General features: G+C 48.2%; 1 protein-coding gene across 5 annotated transcripts in view; it reads right to left on the bottom strand.

Moving 5' to 3' along the window:
- The window catches only part of PHC2 (polyhomeotic homolog 2), a 60191-nt gene extending 35976 nt beyond the window's left edge, over nt 1-24215 (bottom strand). The window contains exons 1-2 of one of the 5 annotated variants that reach the window (XM_081017144.1): nt 24142-24215; nt 7672-7894 (exon numbers count right to left, since the gene is read on the bottom strand). In XM_081017144.1, coding sequence (XP_080873270.1) covers nt 7672-7894; nt 24142-24158 — 240 coding nt within the window. In that variant the 5' untranslated portion in view covers nt 24159-24215. Of the gene's footprint in view, nt 1-3336; nt 3546-7671; nt 7895-12449; nt 12795-24141 lie in introns of those variants that run through there. The other 4 variants (XM_081017145.1, XM_081017147.1, XM_081017146.1 and 1 more) reach the window with 4 other exon arrangements.
- Between the last annotated feature and the right edge of the window lie 778 nt (nt 24216-24993).

The raw sequence follows: 24993 nt of genomic DNA, 5'->3' as shown, positions 1-24993 counted from the left end.
CTGAATGTTGTTTTTACTGTTTGCCTGGTTATTTGATTGCCTTTCCTGATTGTTTTCTTGATAGTCTGTCACCCATTAAAATGCTGATTACTCAATTCCGGAGACAATGGGAAGGCTCCCTGACCCCCCTCCCTCCTTGCAGGGAAAACATTTGGTCAGTTTGGGAATCAAAAATGGTTTCAGGTCGGTCTTCCTGTGCTGATCTATGTACGTGCTTGGTTGGTACATTTATGAACATTTGATATACAGTGGTACCTCAGGTTAAGTACTTAATTTGTTCCGGAGGTCCGTACTTAACCTGAAACTGTTCTTAACCTGAAGCACCACTTTAGCTAATGGGGCCTCCTGCTGCTGCCACACCGCCGGAGCACGATTTCTGTTCTCATCCTGAAGCAAAGTTCTTAACCTGAAGCACTATTTCTGGGTTTGCCGAGTCTGTAACCTGAAGCGTATGTAACCTGAGGTACCACTGTATATCTAAGACCTTAAAATTCTTATCACAGGGTGCAATGACCAAAAGGGTGACAATATTTGAAGGCTTTGCCTTTAAAGCCAAGGAAGAAGGGACATACTAGAGGTGTGTAAAAGGATGCAGGGCACTGAGGAAGTGGAGAGGGAAAAGGTTTTCTCCCTCTCCCCATCACACCAGAATTCGTGGACATCCAATGAAGCTGAATGTCGGAAGTTTCAGGAGAGGTAAAAAGACAGGACTTCTCTATGCAGCACATAGTTAAACTAGGAAACTCCCTCCCACTGGTGGCAGTGAGGGTCACCAACTTGGATGGCTTTAAAAGAGGATGGGATAAATTCATGGAGAAGATTGTCCGTGGCTATAGCTACAATGGCTTTGCTCTGCCTCCACGGTCAGAGGCAGCAATGCTTTTGAATCCCAGTTGCTGTGAATCACAGGTGGGGGTGGGCACTGTTGTACTCAGGTCCTGTTTGTGGGCTTCCCAACTGGGGCATCTGGTTGGCCACTGTGATAACAGGATGCTTCTCCATCTATTTACAGAGGCTGCCTGACATGGCTGATTTGGGGCATCAGTATGGGATAAGGGAAGGAGCAGAATTGAGCAAATAAAACAGGCTACTCCATCCCATCGCAAACCTCTTTCCGACTTTTTGCAATTTCACCTCCATATCTGCAGCTGCCGCCTACAAACCAGCCTTTGCAGACATAAAGTGGACTAGAAACTTGCCTCAAAAATTAAACCAGAACAAAAACAAAGACTCTCACCAAGTGGCAACTTCACTAGAGAGCCAAAGGTGCGAATGGGGCATATTTCAACCCAGAAACACAGCCAAAGATGAGGACAGACTTTCCCAGCCTCCTCCCACCCCCACCCTACCCCGGGGGTGTGATATACTTCACAAGTGACCCCCACAAAACACAGGCACAAGCAAGCAGGCAAGAAAGCCGTAGACACAGCTACACAAACAACCTGGATCTTTAGCTCTGCAACAATAACAGTAATAAACCTTCCTCCCCTGGAAGCATCAACATAAATGGCTTGGGGGACCATGACCTTTTCCCACCCTTATAACCCCCCATCAAGGAAAGAATCACATGAGGGTTGCCCCTTTGGTTCCCTTCCAACTCTACAATGCTACAATTCCCACAAACACCATCTCTCCTGGCAGATACAACAATGATTTGGTGGGCAGAGTACATAGGAAACTGCTGTGATAGGAATTTTGAGGGCTTAGATATATGTTAAATGTTCATAAGTGTACCAACCAAGCACGTACATAGATCAGCACAGGAAGACCGACCTGGAACCATTCTTGATTCCCAAACTGTCCCAAAAACTGACCAAATGTTTTTTCTGCAAGGTCAAAGGAAAATGGAAAAGCCTCCCCATTGTCTTTTCCTTCACAAATCCTGTCTTAAGGATATGTCTGTGTTTGAATAGGGTGAGCCTGTGACCTGACTCAGGAACTAAGTATTTATCATTACTAAGTATTTATCATTACAAAAGACTGGCCAGGCTCCCCAGGGTATCCAATCAAGTAAGCAGGCAATCCAATCAAGTGACCATTAAACAGGTAACCTGTCAGACAAGATAAACAAGTCACTCAGATTTCTGTTTTAGACCACCTTTTCTGTGATGTAGGTATGTGGGGGGTGGTCTTGGGTTACACCCCTTCTGTGATTATGTATGATGTATGGAGGGGTGGTCTTGAGCTCCAGGGCAGGGAATTTAAAACGTCTTTATAAGGCCTTGCACGCCATTGTTCTGGGTTCCTTCTCCTTTCCTGCGTGTGAGGGGAGCACCCTGTTGCAACAGATCAATAAAGACCAGGCTTACTAGCTGCTTTGCTTCTCCATATTCTCTGGTTGGCCTCTATTATTTTCTCCTACCAATAGGGAACCTATGTAAGGACTCTATATGGGCTCTTGGAAACCCCATAAGGGAAAAGGGGCAGATTTTGTTTACAACACTGCCTTCCCCTGAGCCAAACTGTTGGGTCCATCTAGCTCAGGACTGTCTACACTGACTGGCAGAGGCTGTCCGGGATTTCAGGTAGGGAATCTTTTCCACCTCTACCTAGAGATGCTGTTGGGGATGGAACCTGGGACCTTCTGTATGCAAAGCAGAGGCTCAATCACTGGGCTCCATCCCTTCCCCATTTGCAAGATACCGTGGAGCTTAAAATAGGAAGGCCAATTCCCCCCCCCCCTCACTTTTAGGGCACAGAGCTACTTCCCTGCAGCAGTTGCAAGCCTGGGAAGGCAACAAAAGCAAGGAAAGGGCTGAGGGGAGAACCTTTTCCCAGCATCTCCACCATCTTGTGGCAAAGAGTTCCATAGGATGGTGTGGCCTGGCATGAAAACACCCCCCCCCCAAAAAAAACCCAACCCTTTTGTTCCTAGGACCTGGGAGAGACCAGGGTTCAAATCCCCACTTGGCCATGAAGCTCACTGGATGACCTTTGGCCAATCACTCGCTCTTCCATCACAACATTGTTGTGGGGTTTAATTGAGAATATGGACCTGAGAGACCAAGGTTCAAATCTCCACTTGGCCATGAAGCTCACTCAGGGGCCAGTCACTGCCTCTTTCAGCAAAAACCACCACATATGCCACCTTGAGCTCCTTGAGAAAAAACAAATGGCCTATAAATGCAATAAAATAAATAAACTCTATTGGAGCAGGCAGGGAACGACATTTGTGCTTCCAATGCTCACCACCCCCAAACTGGTGGGAGATGCTGGACTCTGGCAGCTTCCAAGCCAAGCGAGGGGACCCCATTCCACCCTTTCCACCCCCCAGAATCATGCAGTCTTCTGGGCAGAGAATTTTCGAAAGATCTTGCAGAAAATGAGGGTACTTACGCCCCGCGGGGAAGACCCAAGACAGCTGGGCCTCTTCAAGGACTCCGGGATGAGAGGCCTCGGACGATGGGTGGCCCAGGAGGGTGAAGAGGCAGGCAGACCCAGCAGCAAAAGCTAAGAGCCTCTTTGCACAAGGAGATCCTAACACACAGCTTTGGGGGACATGATACTCAAAAGGACGAAGGGAGTTCTCCTGCCCAGCCCCCTTGCTGGCATCCACGCCCCCAATTCCTCTGGCCCCAGATTTCCCCCGCTTTCCAGAGGCTGTCTCCAGGAAATCCCCGCCTCCCTGGGTGAAGACAAAGGTGACCCTTGGCCTTTGGCCTCCGACCCCCACGAGCAAGGGGGGCGGGGAGCTGGAGAGGCGGCCCAGGAGAAAGTTTCCATTCAGCACCTCGCAAGGATGCAGGACAATCCGAAGCGCAGTTCGCTTCCCATCCACCTCCAGAAGCAGAGTTGCCCAAAGGAAATTCCCATTTTTAGATGAAAGCAAAAACAAGGGGAGGGGTGAAATCACACCCACACAGCATGGAAACAAAGAAGATCTCTGCTCAGGAGCAAAAAAACTGGGGCATTTTAAAGACAGACTGCCATTTGTTTTCCTTTAACAACACAGGTGTGTATCTGGACAAACTGGGACTGCACAAACTGGAGAAAGATGAGATTGTATACAGTATTTAATCAGATCCTTTACAAAAAAAAACAACCACCAGAGAAATAAATAGTTTGAAACCCAGGAAGGCTCCTGGCTGGGACAGCTATATAGAAGGTTTGTTTGTTTGCTTGTTTGTTTGTTTACACACCCACACACCCTTCTATATAGCTGTCTCTCTCATATATCGATCGATCTATCTATCTATCTATCTATCTATCTATCTATCTATCATCTATCTATCTATCTATCTATCTATCTATCTATATGCTGAGTTCCTACCCTTTTCCTGGTATTTTGTTTAACGGTATTCGGCAAGATGGACCCACCCTGGGTTCTTGGAGGGACCCCCCATCATTATGGTTCCACCCAACCCAAACAAAGACGTTGAATAAATGGACACCTACAGGCCAATCTCATTATTAAACATAGATCCAAAGCCTTTTCCCCAGCATCCTGGCTGAGAGACAGGCATTGCTTGCTCCCAGCTGCACACAGGAAGACCAAGTTGTTTCATTTGTAAACGAACCATCTCAAACGGATTTTTAATCCAAAACTTCAAAGCTAAGGAAAAAGCAGGCTCTCGTTGTGTATCGGAAAATGAAGAAAAACCCCCCACTATTGTTATTTTAAAAAGGGGTGGAGGACTTAAAAGCCTTGGAAGGTGGCCAACTCTATTTCATTGGAGGTTTTTAAGCAGAGTTTGGGTGGCCATCTGTCAGGGATTCTTTAGCTGCGACTCCTGCATTGCAGGGGGTTGGACTAGATGACCCTTGGGGGTACCTTTCAAGTCTATGATTCTACTATTTCATCTTACTGCAAACTGCCTTGGTAGATTTGGGCTGGGAAGCACTTTAGGTAAAGGTAAAGGGACCCCTGACCATTAGGTCCAGTCGTGACTGACTCTGGGGTTGTGGCGCTCATCTCGCTTTACTGGCCAAGGGAGCCGGCGTACAGCTTCCAAGTCATGTGGCCAGCATGACTAAGCCGCCTCTGGCGAACCAGAGCAGAGCATGAAAACACCATTTACCTTCCCGCCAAAGTGGTACCTATTTATCAACAGTGGTACCTTGGGTTAATACTTAATTCGTTCCAGAGGTCTGATCTTAACCTGAAACTGTTCTTAACCTGAGGTACCACTTTAACTAATGGGACCTCCCACTGCTGTTGCGCCGCCGCCACACGATTTCTGTTCTCATCCTGAAGCAAAGTTCTTAACCCGAGGTACTATTTCTGGGTTAGCGGAGTCTGTAACCTGAAGCGTATTTAACCTGAAGCGTATGTAACCTGAGGTACCACTGTACTTGCACTTTGACATGCTTTCGAACTGCTAGGTGGGCAGGAGCAGGGACCGAGCAACGGGAACTCACCCCGTCACGGGGATTCAAACCACCAACCTTCTGATTGGCAAGCCCTGGGCTCTGTGGTTTAGACCACAGCACCACCCGCGTCCTTCCAGTTGGCAAATAAAAAATAAAATCCACAGCTGTTGCCAACCAACCAAAACTTCCAAACAACTAAATTAAAACTGGGAGAACAAAGCAAACAACAGAGAGAGAGAGAGAGAGAGAGAGAGAGAGACGCGGCAGGTGACCCTCCTTCCAGGGCAGAACGGTTTGGCCCATTGGCTGGTTTTTAGATGGCTCAGCCAGAGATATGGCAGAACGACTTGCCCTCAGAGGAGGCTGCTCATTACACTCCTGAACGAGTCCCTGCTCCAAGGTGGCCATCTCCCAACCAGGAGGCATGCTAAGATCAGCAGCTCATGGAGGAGAAAACCACAGCAGGCTCCTCTTAGGATGGGTTATCTCCCAAATGTCCAACATTTGACAGTCATCAAGGCACAAGTCCCCTTCGGTCATTAATTTTGCATGGAGCATCAGCTGTTCTCTCAAGTCAGAGACAAACACACACACACACACACACACACTCAAGAAGTTACGTGCAACTGCTCTCCAAGACCCACTAGGGGGCGATGCTGCCTCACCGATACCAAATAAAATTGATGCGAGAGGACCAGAGAGAACACACCAATATGCACAATATTTTTTAAATAAAATATTCAGTTCAGATTCCATGCATTACAGCGCAGCCAATTCTGCAGTTCTTGGTGGTTTATTTGTAGAAAGGCTCGATGAGTTCAAACTCGTCTTATTATCCCTTATACACCCAGTAGCTCACTGCAGTCTGCGGGAGAGTTTCTCCTGCAAGTTCTAAAGATCTCTGCAGTAACTCAGAGCAGGGCTTTTAGTGTGGCTGCCCCTGCCCTGTGGAATAGCATCCCTGGGTGCCCACTAGCTGCACTTTCTGGAAACAGATGAAGCCGTTTTTGTTCTGACTGGCTTTCCCAGCTGGAAAAAAGGGCTCTTTACCACCAGTCTTGTTTTAAATGGACTACCGTATATACTCGATTATAAGCCGACTTTTTCAGCACATTTTTTATGCTGAAAAAGCCCCCCTCTGCTTATACTCGAGTGAGGTCCTTTCAGGCTGCTCCTTCTTCCTCCTCTGCCTTTGCCGCTGTCGGGGGCAGCGGAAGTGGAACGAGCAACCCAAAAGCAGCCCTTTCGGGCTGCTTGTTCTTCCTCTGCCACTGCTGCTACCACCAGGTTTGTGGTGTGGTGAGCCGGCTTATATTCGAGTCAATAAGTTTTCCCAGTTTTTTGTAGTAAAATTAGGTTTATATTGGCTTATATTCGGGTCGGCTTATACTCAAGTATATACGGGTATGTTGTTTTTGTGTTTCTAACTGTTCTTAAATATCTTATAGGTAAATCACCTTGAGACAGTGGTTTAGAAAACGATTTAAAAATCAATCATAATAAATAGAATAATAAGGAGGATGACAACAATGACAACAGGAGTCAATAGTCCAGATTTTCCTTGATACTGTGTATGTGTGTGTGAAAGTAAGTAGGCATTGCATAGGCCTCCCAAATGGGAGTCAGGTTGCCACGCTGGAAGGACTCCATTGGCCTGACCCATCAGGGATGTTCTTGCATTCAAACAGCCCCAAATGGCCCAGGCTGCCTATGCTTGCACACGCTCCCACTTCTGCAAGAGGCAGCATGGTGTAGTGGTTAGAGCGCTGGGCTAGGACCCAGGAGAGACCGGGGTTCAGATCCCTTCTCATTTCCAAGGTTCACTGGGGGACCTTGGGTAAGTTACTATCTCTCAGCCTAACCTACCTCATAGAGCTGTTGTCAGGATGAAGAGAAATTAACAAGGGGCAGGGCAGGGCAACCAAGTACTTTGCCTTGAGATACATGGGGGGGGGGGGGAAGGCAGCATATTAATCTAATATAAGTGAGAGTCAATGTTGTGGCTAGTGAGTTGGACCAGGGAGAGCAGGGTTCAAATCGCCACTCATAGGCCGTGAATCTCCCTAGGTGCAACCTTGGGGGCCAATTGCTGGCCTCTCAGGCTAACCTACCTCACAGGGTTGTTGTGAGGATTAAATGAAGAAAGGGAGCGCCTTGTATGCCAAGGGCAAAATGGAGACGGGGGAGAAAAGGTGGGATATACTGTAAATGTAATAAAACAACAATACAATATGCACAACTCCTCAGCTGGATCAGACACAAAGGCAAGCAGGGGTTGGATTGGTTCAAGCCTGGGGCGTCTTCTCCCCGTCTGCCTTAGCTCCTCCGAACAGGAGGGCCTTCCCGCCCGCTTCCACTTACCTGAACGGTCTGGCGATCGGGGATCCCTCCGTACACAGAGATTTGTGGCCCTGCCTGGCGTCCATTGCTGGTGGCCGTGGCTGCCGTGGCGCTGCTGGTCGGAGGGGGGGCTGGCAGCTGCTCGTTCTCCATGGTAACCATCCAGGGCACCCGAGAGGCGGCAGAGGACGGGCGGAGGCCAAGATGGCGGGGTGCGTGGGTGCGGGTGGCCAGCCGGCTACAGCTGTGAGGAGATGAAAAAGCAGGTTACCAGAGGATCCACCCTGAGAGCAAAGCTCACCTCATAAGAACATCAGAGGAGCAACTGGGATTCAGAAGCATGGCTGCCTTTGACTGTCAAGGGCATTATGGCGAATAGCCATCAACAGCCCTCTCCCTCCATGCATTTGCCCAATCCTCTTTTAAAGCCATCCAGGTTGGTGACTGTCCCTGTGGCAGTGAGTTCCACAGTTTACGCGCAGCGTGACGAAGTCCTTTATCAGTCCCAAATCTTCCAACGTTCACCTTCGTTGGATGTCTGAATTTTAGTGTTATGAGTGAGGGAAATAAATGTTTGCCTGTCTGTTTGCTCCATGCCTTGTATCATTTTTAAAGCTTTCTCCAAACTAAAAAACCCCAAATGCCACAACCTTTCCTCATAGGGGAGTCACTCTCCATCCACTTGAAAATTTCCGTGGCCCTTTTCTGAACCTTTTCCAACTCTACAATAATTCTGAGGTGAGGCGCCAGAACCGTACACAGTATTATTCCAAATACGGTCTCACTGTAGATTTGTGTAATGGCGTTGTGATATTGGCACTTTAGTTTTCAATTCCTTTCCTGATAATCCCTAGCATGGAATTTGCCTTTTGCCCAGCGGCCACACACTAGGCTAACATATTCGCTGAGCTCAGCGATGGTGTTGACGGAAGATTTGTGCTCCAAGGCACAGCAGTCAGGGGCCGGCCCTCCAGAGCTCCTGGCTTCCCCCTCAGAGCTCTCCCCAAACCCTTCCATGGCCAAGCCTAGCACCCTCCTTGAGTTGTTTTGCCTGACTGGAATATGTCCTTGCACTTGGACAATGCCTATTGCTTGCCTGGATGGGACACAGATGTGGGAGTCCTGAGAACTAGCCGGCTACGCAAAGGTAAAAATTCACACTTGCTGCTCTGCCTATTTTTGCCTCTGCCCCCCCTCCCCGGCACGTGGACCCTGGAAGGCTGACCAGAAGGCAATCCGGCCCTCAGGGTGTAGAGTTTTGCCGCACCGCTGGACTAAAGAAGGGAGCTTCTGATCCCAACCATTTACAAAGCTGGTTGAGCAGCTTAGGGCACACAGCCATAAGGGAGGTTCCAGAAGGATGATAGATAAATTCACAGAATCACAGAGTTGGAAGGGACCCCCCCAAAGGTCATCCAGTCCAACCCCTTGCAATCCCTGCTAAAGAATTCCTGACAGGTGGCCATCCAGCCTCTGTTTTAATACCTCCAACCACCACCTTCTGAGGGAGTCCGTTCCACTGTTGAACAGCTCTTACCCTCAGAAAGTTCTTCTGAGTGTTCACTTTCTTGTAATTTGAATTGAATGGTTTGGGTCCTGCCCTTTGGGAGCAGCAGAAAACAAGCTTGCTCCTCCTTCCATGAGACAGCCCTTCAGATATTTGAAGGTGGCTATCGGTGGCACTGTGGGTTAAACCACAGAGCGTAGGACTTGCCGATCAGAAGGTCGGCGGTTCGAATCCCCACGACGGGGTGAGCTCCCGTTGCTCGGTCCCTGCTCCTGCCAACCTAGCAGTTCAAAAGCACGTCAAAGTGCAAGTAGACAAATAGGTAGTGCTCCGGTGGGAAGGTAAACGGCGTTTCCGTGCACTGCTCTGGTTCGCCAGAAGCGGCTTAGTCATGCTGGCCACATGACCCAGAAGCTGTACGCCGGCTCCCTCGGCCAATAAAGCAAGATGAATGCCGCAACCCCACAATCGGCCACGACTGGATCTAATGGTCAAGGGTCTCTTTACCTTTACCTATCATATCACATCTCAGTCCCCTCGTCTTCTTCAACTCCCTCAACTGTTTCTCATAAGGCTTTGGGTTTTGATGCGCTTCCAGTGGTAAAATACGGTACTTTAGAAAGTGCACAGATGCAATGGCCGTTTGGAAAGCAGGTAAGGTGGGGAAATGGTTTGAAATGAGGTAACCGATTTTCGTTCCGCAAATAGACTGCTCCAACTGCCAGCTGCCCTAGGGCTGCCAGGAAGTCCATCATGGCAAATCCATCTGCCAACAAAAAACAGGCTACTCCATAATTCCGTTTTTCTTTTGCATCATGCATCTTGCCCCAACCCCTCTGGTAATTGACTGCAGACAGGGACTGCCTTATTTCTTTATATATGTACAGAGTTTTGAAATTTTCAAAATATTTAAATAATACAGGTTTTAGCACCCATATTAGGGCAAAACCTTTGTGAGGCCAAACAAAATGCCGTGAAATAGAGCAGGAAGAATTCTTTATCAGGCTAGGTAGTTTCTTTAAAAAGTTGCCGGGGGGGGGGCTCTTGGTGCTAGGTGAGCCATTAGTGTATGCATCCAGAAGTGCTTCATAATAATAAATAAATTTTAAAAAATAGACTGGGTCACTGAAGCCTTCTGCATGCACACACACTAGGGTCCGGACATATGGCAACACATGTCAGAAGTGTAAATTTTGGTGAATTTTCTTAAAAACAGCTCAAAAACTTCAAATTTGGGGCAAAAAAACTGTGTCCGGGTTTTCGCTTTTTGAAATATGGCAACCCTAACACATACAATATCTGTTTAATAGTAAGTCTGTTTAGGATCGCAGCCTGACACCTAATATTCTGGGCACAAGTAAAATGTCCCTAAGCAATAACAAAACTTTTTAAAAAAAGTATAAAAGAAAAAAGAAAAACACATGACAATTAAAAATAATAAAATACCAAAATCCAAAAAAACAGACCCAATAAACAGCAAAATGAATCCAGCAGCAAAATGCATCATTCAGAAACTCATCTTAATCTGTCCAATGCTCGCGTTTGCTTTGCTTTGCTTTACTTTTTACTTAGAGTCAAAACGTCCCTAAAAGCCTGTTAGTTAGACCTCAAGATTCACACAAAGCAAAGCACAGACCAATGGAATATGACAACGAGGAAGGCAATTGTACAAACAATTGTAGGAAAAAAGGAATGAAATGGTATAATCTCACCTGCCCCTTGTGGGGAGGGCTTAGCTATGACCTTTAACACCTGGAAGTTTTTTTGTTGTTTTAAAGTCTTTTATAAGGAAGAAAAAGCGGAGATTAATAAGGTATTTGCCCGAAACTGGAGTGAAAGATATAGTGGAGCAGGAAAACCCTGGCAAACCGTAAGACATGATGCACAAGAAGCTGCCTCATCGTCCTTCAGCCGACCTAGCTGGGCACTTATCTGTTCTAGCCTTCCTCAGCCTAGTGCTCTCCAAAAGCTTTGAGGTAGCGTTGCATAGTGGTGAGAGCATTGGACTAGGACCTGGGAGGCCAAGCTTCAAATCCACACTCAGTGGGTGTCCTTGGGCCAATCATTCACTCTCAGCTTAACCTACCTCACTAGGGTTGCCATATTTCAAAATGTGAAAATCCGGACACAAAAGTTGAGCTCTTTTTTCCTTTTTCTTTTTTGCAAAGGTGTTTTGGAAAATCTAAAAAAAAAAAAAGAGGTTTTGAGCTATTTCTAAGGAAATTTGCCCAAACCTCCAACATGGGTTGCCATATGCCTGGACACTGTTTCCAATTGCCATATTCTGGCTATGTCCAGGAAATTCCAGACATATGGAAGCCCTACCTCACAGGACTGTTGTGAAGAGAAAATGGGATGTGAGGGATAAGAGCTGAAATCCCTGCATTGCAGGGGGTTGGACTACATGGCCCTTGGGGTCCCTTCCAACTCTACAATTCTGTGATTCTACGAGGAATCTTAGAGCTCCTTGGGGAAATGTGGGATATAAATGTAGTGAAATTGTAAATAAAAAAATAAGACCCTGTTATTTATCTGCAGCATCTGTTACTCTGAGGTAGACTGCAGGTGAACATGGGGGGGGGGGGGTCTTGCTTACGCATCATTGCTCAGTCACTGACAGATGCCTCCTCTGTGAGTCTATCCCAGGCACAGGCAAACTTGGCCCTCCAGATATTTTGGGACTACAATTCCCATCATCCCTGACCACTGGTCCTGTTAGCTAGGGATCATGGGAGTTGTAGTCCCAAAACATCTGGAGGGCCGAGTTTGCCTATGCCTAGTCTATCCTTTCCTTTCACAGCTGCCACAGCTACTTCTAGCAGCAGTGAGTTCCACAAGTTTATTACACTTCTTAATTCTCTTTCTCCCTCCCCCTGCCTTTACTTCTAAATCTAGTCGTTGCAGATCTTCATCTCCAAGCCTCTTGACTTGCCATCCACAAGCCTCGTTTAAGACCTCCCGCGATCACGTTACTCCATCCCAGATATCCACGTGGGTGGAAATAACACAATTATCTAGCACATGAAAGCCTAAGAGCCCACTGGAATCCCGCTGGCTGTACACTGCCTGCAAAATTCTACTCTGTGACCTTGAGGTCTAGAAACTTGCACTGCCCAATGAGGAAACCCAGCAGGAAGCTAACTGTTTCAGGGCGAGTGGACCAAGTACCGTAAGCACAGTTCTGGTCCACAACAGCTTGCTGTCATGCACCACCAAAAAAAAACCTTCAAAGCCAACAGCACAACCTCTCCCCCCAGTTCACAGCCCACCTCCACGGGCTCTCTGCACCTACCTCCAGGCTACCAGGATTTGTGGCACAAGTCAGAAGGCATGCACAGTCTTCAAAGGGATGGCAGGACCCCTGCCCAGGGGTCCCCAGCCTCAGCTCCACGCTCTGCTCCTTCAATCCTCCACATCCCCCGAAACAGACAAGAGCATCCTCTCCACACACCTGAACATCCACAGCAGGCTTGGAAAAGGACCGTTTTAGGCACCCTGGTAGTGGGGCACAGCCTGAAGCTAAGAGGCACAAATCAATGCACAGCTCCTGGGGGCAGAAGAAGCGCCACCCGCTCTGCTGTCAGTGGATGTCATTTTGGGGAACCGTGTGCCTGAGATCTCCTCCTGCCGATCTGCCTTTGTTCCGCTACCTCCCCCCCCCTTTGCACAGCCCAGCAATCGCAGAGATACTCCAGGGTTGGGAGAGAAAGGGGGGGGGAGAGATAAAGAAGAGAGCCTAATTTCCTGATGATTATGATGTCGCTTAGCAACCACCAATCAGGGCCTTGCCGTTTTGCCTGCAGTATTTCATGCAAATAGTTTCAGGGGGCTGGTGGCATGCGCACGTTCCTTTTAATCTCAAAGGGTCAGCCAAGCGGCTTAGCATGACTCCCAAGGGACACGTTAAGAGACTGATACGAGCCTGGGGGGTGTGCGGAAAGACAGAGTGCCCACCTCGCCCAGGAGCTTCCCAGCGCAGGGAGGACCAAGGACCAAGCTCAAGGTAGGCACAACCACACGGTGGAAAGGTGGAAGGGAAAGGGATGTCCCTGCAGCGGCCGCAATCTATCCCGGTCCAGCTGGCAACAGCACATCTTGGGGCATGGGCACAGAAACCCACTTCTGCCAACAAAGGGAAGGGACATTTCCAAGTTCCAAGAGCCTCCCTGAGCAAGAAATTAAGATGTTAAAGTATTCACACACACAGGCTTTGCCAACGCAAACTAAAACCGTAACTCAGAAAAAATGAAGCCAAGCTTTATGAGGAACAGCGGAGGGAGTTGGGAGATAGCCGTCTTCAGATATCTAAAGGGCTGTCCCATGGAAGATGGAGCAAGCTTCTTTTCTGCTGCTCGCAAAGGACAGGACCCGAGTGAGTCGATTCAGATTACGAGAGAGGAGATTCCGACTAGACATTAGGATGAACTTTCTGAGGGTAGGAGCTGTTCAGCAGCAAAACGGACTGTGTTGGAAGGTGGAGGTTTTTAATCAGAGGTTGATAGCCACCTGTCTGGGATTATTGAGCTGTGATTCCTGCATTGCAGAGGGTTGGACTAGTTGATCCACTCTACATTCTATGATTCCACGAAATTCTGCAACCTGTATTTGATTTCGCAAAAATAAGCAGCAGCTTGATCAAACTGAACCCCTAACTCTCTGAACGTTGAAAAAAAGTCTCATTCAGCAACCTCTTTTGCTTTGGAATTTTCACTGGGTCTTGAATCCAGACTGCCTTGAGTAGAACCTTAAGATCTAGAAACTTGAGTGGCTCTTTCAAAAAAGAAAGTGAAAAAAATACTACCTATCAGAAAACTGAATTCTGTGCTTGCCACTATATTTAGTGTTTGTGTGTCCACACTGCAGCCTTAAGGTGGTAAGAAGAGTCTGATGGAATAGGCCATTGACCCATCTAATCCAGATCGTTCTCACAGTGGTCAACCAGATGCCCCAGGGGGAAACCTGGAAGCAGGACCTGAACACAAGACCACTCTCCCCTCCTGTGGTTTCCAACAACTGGTCTTCAGAAGCATGGCTGCCTCTGACAGTGGAGGCAGAGCATAGCTATCAAGGAGCCCTCGGTTGCTCTCCCCTCCATGAATTTGTCTGATCTTCTTCTGAAGCCATCCAAGCCTTGGCTACTGGGGAGGTTTCTCCAAACCACACAGTTGAAACCTTCTTGAAACCCCCAGGAGAAAATAAAGGCAATCACCACGGAGGAGGAGGAACCCTCCTACACGAGGGGAGGGGAAGGGGCAATGAACTCATATCACTCAAATATGAGGCACTCAAGCGTTCCCCCTGCCCCCATCCAGTGGGCCCATTTATCGTCCCCTAATTGTTCCGTTTTCATTGCTGGCGCCGCCTCGAAAGGACTTCCATTAGCCGGCCCTGGTCAATGGTGCCCGTAGGATCCCCTATTGATCGGCAGGCGCCATCGATTTCCATCAGGCTACTTAGCATATAAATTAGCCATTTCTGGGAGGGTGGGGGCGGGCGAGGAGAAAGTATTCAGCACAAATTAATTTGAGTTTGGTAGCCCTTTAAAAAAAAACCACGAAGCCCATCTGCAAAAGCATCAAAAAACACATGTGAGGGAAGGAAGTCAGGGATAATGGGAACTATAGTCCAATGGTCCCTGGAGAGCTGGAGATTCCCCACCTTTCGGGGTCAGATCCAAGGCCCATCTAGTCCAATATCCCAAGTCCCACTGTGTTTCCAACCGAATGTTCCTGTCCTGAGAAGCTCACAAACACAGCACGAAAGCAAGAGCTCACAGGGCTAGAGCGTGGCGCTGACAACATCAAGGTTGCAGGTTCGATCCCCGTAAGGGACGAGGGCATATTCTTGCCTTGCAACTAGATAATTCCCACTCTATGATTCTATGAGAACTCTCTGCCCTCCAACCACTGGTACCCCAAGAGCAGCATGGTCAGAAACCTGGAAGTTCAGCTTAGCTAGTGTAGGCTGGAGTAGTGGTGTATGGAAGTGAGAGCTGGACCATAAAGAAGACTGATCGCCGAAGAATCGATGCTTTTGAATTATGGTGCGGGAGGAGACTTTTGAGAGTCCCATGGACTGCAAGAAGATCAAACCTATCCATTCTTAAGGAAATCAGCCCTGAGTGCTTACTGGAAGGACAGATCCTGAAGCTGAGGCTCCAGTACTTTGGCCACCTCACGAGAAGAGAAGACTCCCTGGAAAAGACCCTGATGTTGGGAAAGATGGAGGGCACAAGAAGACGGGGACGAAAGAGGACGAGATGGTTGGACAGTGTTCTCAAAGCTACAAACATGAGTTTGACCAAACTGCGGGAGGCAGTGGAAGACAGGAGTGGCTGGCATGCTCTGGTCCATGGGGTCACGAAGAGTCGACATGAGTAAACGACTAAACAACAACAACAAAGTGTGGGCTGGTAGCCGTGGAAAAGCCCATCTCCTATAAAGTAGATCAATCCCATTTTCATGTCGTTTTTAGAAACCTGACATTACCATGGCTTAGGACGGTGAGTTCCACAGGTTAATTTCCTGCCATGCAAAGAAGTCTGCCCTAAATCTATTGCTTGCATGGTGTGCTGGAGTTCTGGTTATCCAGAGTGAGGAAGAAAAGGGTTTCTCTTCCTGCACTCCCAGGAAAATACACCTGATCATAGGTCTTCCTCTGCTTTCTCACTAGTTTAACAAACCAGCACTTCCGCCTTTCCTCACTGAAGAGGACCACCAAGGCTAAATGATGGACAGGACCTTCAGAAGACCAGGCCTAAGGGGACCCATCTAGTTCAGCATCCTGTTCTCACACTGACCAACCAGACACCCATTGGAAACCGGCGAACGCAAGAGCCCTCTCCCCTCCTCCAGCTTCCAGTAACAGGTATTCAGAAGCATAACTGCCTCTGGACCGCGAAGGCGGAATCGCAGACTTATAGAGTTGGAAGGGACCGGGGGCAGGGTCATCTAATCCAACCCCCTGCAATGCAGGAATTTTTCACCCAACCTGGGACTCAAACCCACGACCCTGAGATTAAGAGTCTCATGCACTACCAACTAAGCTATCCCTCAGGGCAGACCATAGCCACCCTGGCTAGTAGCCATTGATAGTGTTATCCTCCACAAATGTGTCCCGTCCTCTTTTAAAGCCGCCCAGGTTGATTGACATCACTACCTCCAGTGGGAGGGAGTTCCACAGTTAAATTATGTACTGCATGAAGAAGGGCTTTCTTTTATCTGCATTGTTATATATCATGGCACCTCTTACTCATCCGGCTCAGTGCTGAGCCCCTCCTTTATATGGAAGGTCCCAACTCAACCCCCAGCATCTCTAGGTAGGGCAGAGAAACTCCCTCCCAAAACCCTGACTAGTCCTGGCCAGTCAGTGTAGACAAAGCTGAACTGGCAAGACCAATGGTCTGGCTCGCTATAAAGCAACTTCCTCTTCAAAACCAGCTCTTTGATTCAGAACCATGAGGACTAGAACCTTAGCTTAACTTTGGAAGAAGGACCACCGCTCTCCACTTGCTTTGCACTTCGAAGCTCCCAAGTCCAGCAGTCAGCATCTCCAGGTATGGATGGGAAAGACCCCGTCTGAAGCTCTGGTGAGCTGCTGCCAGTCAGTGCGGATGATATTGAGCTAAATGGAGCAGGCGCCTTTCCTTTCACCCGCCTGCCTCCTCCCCTTATTCCTGCCTCCTGAGATGACTTGACCCTCTGCACCTTCTGAGCTTTTACCAGGCAATGATGCCCCCATTAACCCTTCCACATTTTACCTTTGCCTCCATATGGACCGGAAGCTTACTCATTCTCTCTCTCTCTCTCTATATATATATATAAATTTAGGAGTCAAATATATATAAGCTTCTATAAAGTGCTATTATGGAGCTTTCCATTAGCCTTCACAAATGGCCTCTGTCTGCTTACAAGCTCCGTAGCTGTAAATCTTCCGGAAATAGCGCCGGAATCGTGGCAGCCCACTCAGCCTGGTGCATCCGCAGCCGGGGTCCACCTCCCATTTAGGCATTCCCAGCTGCTGCTGCTGCAACGTTTGCAACTTAATGATGATTAAAAACACAGAAATTTATGGCTGCTCCCTGATCTGAGCTGGCTGCCATTTATTTTATCTTTTACAAAAAGACCTGGCAGGCCAACGGCTGCTCTTGACTTTCCTTGGCTGGCATTATGTCATATGGGACTTTAAACAAGGTGCACAGTTAGCAGGGCCAGCAGAAGTAACTGCCTCTCTTCTCCCCAATTACACTTGCCCTTTACCCTCATAAGAGCAGCAACTCCTTCCTCTCTCTGGAAGCAAAGCCGTGAGGCCATCTGCCCCCAGCAAACGTAATGGTGTTGCAATGCCCTTCAGCGCACATTGCTGTGGTTCAGCTAACTGCAATGCACTCTGTTTGGTAGGAAGGGACTGACTGGAAGACACTATTTAAAAACACCAAACAGAGGCTCTGTTTCACATTCAGCATGCTCAGAAAAGGATGCAATGTTGGCTCAACTTGCTGATACACTCCCACAGTGCACAAATTACTTAATGCTACTTAAGTGCAGAAAATCTCAAAGGTGGAGGCTTCCTGCTGTATCTCTGTATGAATCACTGCTCTGACCCTGTCTCCTTCAAGCAGCCTCCTTTGCTGAGCTCAAATGCTGCTAAACACTTCCTTCCCATCAAGTACGATTAGATGACTCCTGCTGCAGGTACAAAGCCCTTCTTTGAAGGGGGGAAAAGGGCTTCTTTCAGCAACTCATGCAGAGATGCAATTCTGGGCTTGCCTCTTTCCAGTCTGGAAGCACACCCAGAACAGCAATTCAAAACAAATAATTAAAAACAGGTTGTGTATGGGTTCCTCAGAAGACAGCCAATCCTTACTGTTATAGTTTAGCTAGTTTCTGAGAAATTGCAATTTCTAGGATACTTTTAGCGACATTTTAGGTGTACAGAGATCTGCTGTATTCCAGACCAATGCTAGTCCTATTTAGAACTAGACCCATTGAAATAAATGAACCTGTTAGTCATGCCTCAGAACTTCAATGGTTATTATTGTTTCCTTAGTCCTGTTATATCTGAAAATCATCAAAATATGATAAAAAAGAAAAAGACAGGCTTGATCAGGGGAAGCTTAATAAGTAGCAGAACAAACAACAGAGTTTTTGAAACTGATCTGTGATTATGTGTTTTCCAGTTGTAGCAATGGGCATTTTTGTGGACTGCAAATAAAGAGAGGAGGACCATTAAAAAAATTGCAAAAACAAAATGTATGGGTAGAGAAAGAAGAAAAACAGAAATTGGGGCAAGGGTGATGGGGAGGAGAAAGGAAATATTACTCCAGATCATGAAGGACTCATCCAGAACTCTTCCAAGGCCTACACAACACACATCCACTGAATATTGATCACTGTTCTGTGTACCCATGAGGGCTAGACACTTGGCTCTTGGTCTTAATTGAATCCCCAAGAAGCTCAGCTTTCCGTTCCTTCAGCTAAACGCTCCCCAAACCTTCAAAGAATTCCACATGCATGAAAGGCTTAGGGCTGCCCACTTGCCTCCTTGCCTTCCCCCTATCCTCCAACCAGGACTAATTGCCTGGAAGACGCCGTCTGATAAACATGGAGCATTTAAAAATGTATTAGGGTTACGGAAGCATCTATTTCCGGCAGGAAACACGGAGAGTTATGAGAGGGGAGTGCATGGGGTTGGAGGGGGCTGATGTATTTCCCCTCACACCCAAGGTCAGCCCAGCTCTCCAGTAAAACATCTTTGGAGCAATCCGTCGATTGACACCTGCCATCCATCAAACCCACCCGAAGGCCATTGCAGCCACAAGGTTCTAAGGAGGCAAGGAAAGAAATCAAAAGAGGGAAGGCCCCCTCCTTCCTTCCTTCCTTTATTTCATAAGATTTATACTCAGCTTGATTGGTCTTTTAAGAAAACAAAAACAAAAAAACCTCCAAGTGGTTTACAAAGAAAATAAAACAAAAATATATATATTTTTAAAAGTAAAAAGCAACTTGTTAAAACATTTGAAAGATAAAATCAATAATAAACTAAAACCAAATTAAAACATAACCAACATTCTACATGTCTGGGTCCGCATGCCTACACAAAAATGTTTTTGGCAGGCGCTGAAAGGAGTACAGCGAAGGACCCTGCCTGATATCAATAGGCAGGGAGTTCCACAGTGTAGATGCCACCACAGTAAAAGATCCATGCCTTACAGGGTGGTACCTGTAGCAGGGACAGTTCTGCAGATCAAAGGGGTCAAGTGAGTGCATCTCATAGGTAAGGCGATCTCATAGGTAAGCTGGTCCCAAGTTGTTAAGGGCTTTAGATACTAATAGTAACACATTGAACTTGGCCCTGTAAGCAAATCAGCGACCAGTGCAAATCTCTTAGCTATAGGAGTTTCCCACTGCCAAAGCCTCACTCCTGTCAGCAAGGGAAGCCCCACATGAAGCGCATTGCAGCAATCCAGTCTTGAAGTAACCTGTGCATGAACTACTGTGGCAAGGCTTTCTCAAGTTCCTTCCACAAGTTCACTGCTAAACGGCTGGTTAGCGACTGCAAGGACGACATCCCCCTTCTCTGTGGGTTGGAGAGAATGGGGCATGCCTCTATGGCAGAGGTAGGGAACTTGGGCCCCGTAGAAATCGGGGGGCACCAACACAGTGCCCATGAAGGCCTTAACTGCAGCCCCTGACGAGGGGTCCCAGCCAGCGCTGAGCTTTCATTAAACAATAAATAAAATGCAAGTCTCTAAGTGACTGTTGTGAAGTGAGCCACCCTGGCTGCTCAAGACTGAGCAGTGGGTGAAGTCAGGGACTGTAGCAAGAATCTCTTTTCCTTCCTTTCCATCTCTCCATCTCATTTTTTTCATAGTCCTTGAAATCTCTCTAGTTTGCTCTTCCTTTTGTTCCTAGCTGCCAGGATGCATCTTTCCTGCGGGACTTTGGTACTCCCGAGAAGCAGTTTTCTGCAATTACTACTTTACAATAAGCATGCAAGTCCTCCCTGCAAAACGCAAGCGGCAAAGTTTTGCAAAAGGGCTTAGGAACAGTCTCCTGCTGTTGTGCATGGGCTAAAGACCAGGCACTTGTCGAGAATGCGCCACAGAGCTACCTAACACCACCTAACACGAGTCCACACAGAAGTACAGTGGTACCTCAGGTTACAGACGCTTCAGATTACAGACGCTTCAGATTACAGACGCCGCTAACCCGGAAGTAGTACCTTGGGTTAAGAACTTTACTTCAGGATGAGAACAGAAATCGTGCACTGGTGACACGGCAGCAGTGGGAGGCCCCATTAGCTAAAGTGGTACCTCAGGTTAAGAACAGTTTCAGGTTAAGAACGGACCTCCAGAACGAATTAAGTTCTTAACCTGAGGTACCACTGTACAGTGGTACCTCGATTTAAGAACAGCCCCGTTTACGAACTATTTGGTATACGAACGCCGCAAAACCAGAAGTTGTGTCCCGGTTAGCGAACTTTACCTCCGTTTAAAAACAGCTTTGGTTTAAAAACGGACTTCCGGAACGGATTAAGTTCGTAAACAGAGGTACCACTGTAAATCTCTTTGTGTGCCAAGGGGCTTACTCTCACCTAGTTGGGTACAGGATGGCAGCCCAGGTTTTGGTTTAGGGTGGAACACCAGAGTAAAAACAAGGGCACCTTCTGGGCCAACTTTTAAATGCCTGCTGAAAAGTTTCCTATTCCTATTAGAAATACATCTTTCCGCAGCATTTAGCCAAATTCTGATTCTAACCCTTGGAAAGATTTATTGTAGGGGGGAAGGTTATTAAAAATATAAAGCAGTATAGAAATGAAATGAATATTAGTGATGATTATGATGCTTCTATTGCTGCAAACCACTTTGATAGTGGCGTAAACTGCAGCGGTATATAAATGTTTTTTTGTAAACAAATAAATAAGGAATGGGAAACCAGGAACCCTATTATGCCACCCTCACAAACCCTGGACTTGGGAGCTACCAGACGCTTCTGGTAGTCAGAATCCCTTCAGCTCATTGTTTGCCATTAAGGAGCCACAAATTAATCAGCCTGCCATATGGGGGGGGGGGGAGCGGAGGGAGGAAAAAAGACATCAAGCAAAAATTAAGAATTCAACCTTCCCCCTGCGCTCAACACCCCCCCCCCAACGCAGCTTACTCATCTCATCTCCATTTCAAGGCAATTCCTCCCACAAGGGACATTGGATCTATTCCGTAATAAGGCCTTTAATAGAGAGAGAGCTCCTTTTCAAGGCTGATTACAGCAGACCTTCCTTCTGTTCCCCGCTCAACCCCCACCACAATGTCCACACTGTCTCCTGCCTCCCATCCGCCCAATACCGTAATCCTGCAAGGTAGAGGGTGGTTGGAGGTAATGAACAGGCTGTTCTTCTGGAATGCCCAGGAAGCCTTGCAGCCAAGCACAGGATGTGAACTCAGGTCTCCCTTTAATAAAGCTAAAGGGAAAAGGACCCCTGACCATTAGGTCCAGTCGTGACTGACTCTGGGGTTGCGGTGCTCATCTCGCTTTATTGGCTGAGGGAGCCAGCGTACAGCTTCCGGGCCATGTGGCCAGCATGACTAAGCCACTTCTGGTGAACCAGAGCAGCACACACAAACGCCGTTTACCTTCCCGCTGGAGCGGTACCTATTTATCTACTTGCACTTTGACGTGCTTTCGAACTGCTAGGTTGGCAGGAGCAGGGACCGAGCAACGGGAGCTCACCCCATCACGGGGATTCGAACCGCCAACCTTCTGATCGGCAAGTCCTAGGGTCTGTGGCTTAACCCACAGCACCACCCGCGTCCCACCCTTTAACACCAACACTCTAACCACTCCATGACACTGCCTCGCTCTCAATGTGTCGCTGATCCCAGAAAAAAAGGCCACCGTGCGAGACTGGAATCAGGGACTTCCCACTTCTGAGGCGCCATCTATCAGCCACAATGCCAGGTGGCCTAAATCTTTTTGAAACCGATACCCCCCATGCTCAACACCACGCCAGCTTATGAGGGGCCAAATGCTTGCTGGAACAAGTGTGGCTTGAGGTCCAAGGGCGGGGGAAGCCCTTCATTCCCTCATGGGGAACCTTCTTCTGAGGGCCACATGCGAGCAGCAGGGGGCTAAAGTGGGTGGCGCCTCTTAATCTCAGGGACATGGGTTTGAGTCCCATGTTGAGCTAAAGATTCCTGCATTGCTGGGGGTTGGACTAGATGACCCTCGTGGCGCCTGGAACCCACTCTGCAATTCTATGATTCTGTTATTCATGTAGCACAGTAAGATGTGGTGATGACCATGGCCTTGTCTATTAGATAGCCTTCATGACTAACAGATAAGAGTAACAGATGTGGTCAGGCGACAGTCTGAAGGGCACCCTGAAGGCATCCATCTGGCCATGTTTGCCACAAAGCTCTAGTCAATGTCCTGCCCTCCCAAGGTCACTGGACTCCATTTCCCATCATCCCCTGCTACAGCAGCCAATGGTCATGGGGGATAAGTGCTACAGCCCAGTAACATCCGGATAGGGCAGGGGTCAGCAACCTTTTTCAGCCGTGGGCCAGTCCACCGTCCCTCAGGCCATGTGGTGGGCCGGAGTATATTGAGGGGGGGGGGAATGAACAAATTCCTATGCCCCACAAATAACCCAGAGATGCATTTTAAATAAAAGTACACATTATACTCATGTAAAAACACCAGGCAGGCCCCACAAATAACCCAGAGATGCATTTTAAATAAAAGGACACATTCTACTCATGTAAAAACACGCTGATTCCCAAACCGTCCGCAGGCCGGATTGAGAAGGTGATTGGGCTGCATTCGGCCCCCAGGCCTTAGGTTGCCTACCCCTAGGATAGGGTGTTACTTTGGCTATCCCGAAATCGTGTGGCCTGATCCAGAAAAGCCACTCACGGTTTCTGAATATTTATTTCTACAGGACTCATCCACAGGCATGATGCTGCATAGAGGTCAGTAAAAGCTCCATTCTCTGCCCTGAGGGCCTAACAATCTAAAGCAGATACCCCAAAAAAGCACTCTATGAACATTAAGAGTTAGGAGCATCACCATGACCATGCCGTACCTATGATTGATAAGAGATGTTGAAAAAGTATGAAAACCATCGTCCCGTCCCCCCAAGGACCCAGGAGTCCAGCTGAGCACATCTCCCTTCCCTATGCAATGTTGCATGGGCTGCAATGGGCTGTAGTTCAAATGGGTAGAGCATCTGCCTTGCATGCAGGTTCAATCCCCAATGGCGCCTCCAGGTAAGGAGAGACACCCTGCTGCTGCCAGTTAGTGTAGACCAGCAGTAGCCAACTCCCAAGAGACTGCGATCTACTCACAGAATTAAAAACTGGCAGTGATCTACCGGTAGGTCAAAGTTCTTGAGCTTTTTTTTAGGAAGGAGGTAAAATGTTGAGCTTTTTTAAGGGGAGCCACAGTTGTTCAGCTTCTTTGGGGGGAGCCAATGATCTACCAGTGATCTTCCGGTAGATCACGATCTACCTGTTGGACATGCCTGGTGTAGACAATACTGGGATGGATAGGCCAATGATTTCAGCACAAGGCAGTTTCCCGTGTTCCAGTTTAATTCAGAACCTCGCTTTGCATTTAGGTGAAAGACAACAGCTCAGAGGTGGAGCAGCTGCCTTGGTCCCAGGTTCAAACCCCAATGGCATCTCCAGGTAGGGGCTGCGAATGTCCCGAATGTGAAACCCTGGAGAGCCGCTGCCGGTCAGTGCGGCCAGTATTGAGCTATCTGGACCGGTGACCTGCCTCGGGAAGAATGCAGCTTGCCATGTTCCTATTGCAACAGAGCATCGCAAATGACACCTTCCCGACCACCACCAAAAAGGGGAAAAAAACACTATTGCAATGCTCAGGCCTTGGAAGAGAAGCAGCAGGAGGAAGGGGAGACACCCCCTCCGCAACCAACGTCCCCCACCAGCACCAGCACCCTGACAGGCTGCCCTGCCCCCTTACCTGACCTCCACGTGCATGCGCAGCGACCAGCCAGCCTGGCCCCCCCTCCGCGCGCGCGCCACGAGCAGCGAATGCAAAAAAAAAAAACCCAGACAGCGCGCGCAAGACGGGAGGGGGGGGCAGGATTCATTAGCATTCCTGCATGCGTCACGTGCGCGCCCCCGCCAATGGCAGCTCCGCGGGCCTTTTTGTCCCCGCCCCTCCCTGGACTCACACCATGAAACCCAGCGAAGCGGGGGGGGGGGGGAATGCATGTACCAGACAGTTGCCATAGCAACTGGGCAGGGGAAACCCCACCCTGTGGATCACGTGGCCTTGGATCTTCCCCCCCCCTCCATTTGCACCTCTTGGTGGAGATAGTAAATGGGGGGGGGGGATGATGCAGTCAGCCCACCCTCTTCTATTTTAGCCAGTATTTGAAATGCAAATATATTTAAAAAGCACGCATGCAGCAATCACAAGATGTGATGTCTGGGTTAAAAAAGGGAAAGAAGAGGGGCGGGATGTCTAGTTTGGAGGTGGCTGAAGATTTAGGATTGGGTTTAGAATACAGTTGCCCTAACTTTCAAAGCAAACGAGTGGTCTTCATTATTGGCACATGCCTTGAAATTCCAAGCTATCCATTGTTTTCGTTAATTGCTCCTGGCACACTGGAAATTCAAATCCGCTACCCACATTTAATACTCATTATTACAGTTTCCTTTCCGCCAAGGAGATGGTGGGGGGGAGGGAGTTCTCCTGGTTTTGCATCCTGTCCTCACAACAGCCCTGTGAGGTAGGCTGCCCGCTTGCTCCTAAGGAGGAATGCATCGTTAAAAAAGGACATAAAAGGGTAAAGGGACCCCTGACCAT

Source organism: Podarcis pityusensis, assembly GCF_964106645.2.
Source record: "Podarcis pityusensis genome assembly, chromosome: 8".
Taxonomy (NCBI): domain Eukaryota; kingdom Metazoa; phylum Chordata; class Lepidosauria; order Squamata; family Lacertidae; genus Podarcis; species Podarcis pityusensis.
The sequence above is the reverse complement of the archived record's forward strand: the minus strand, read 5'-3'. Positions and strand labels throughout refer to the sequence as shown.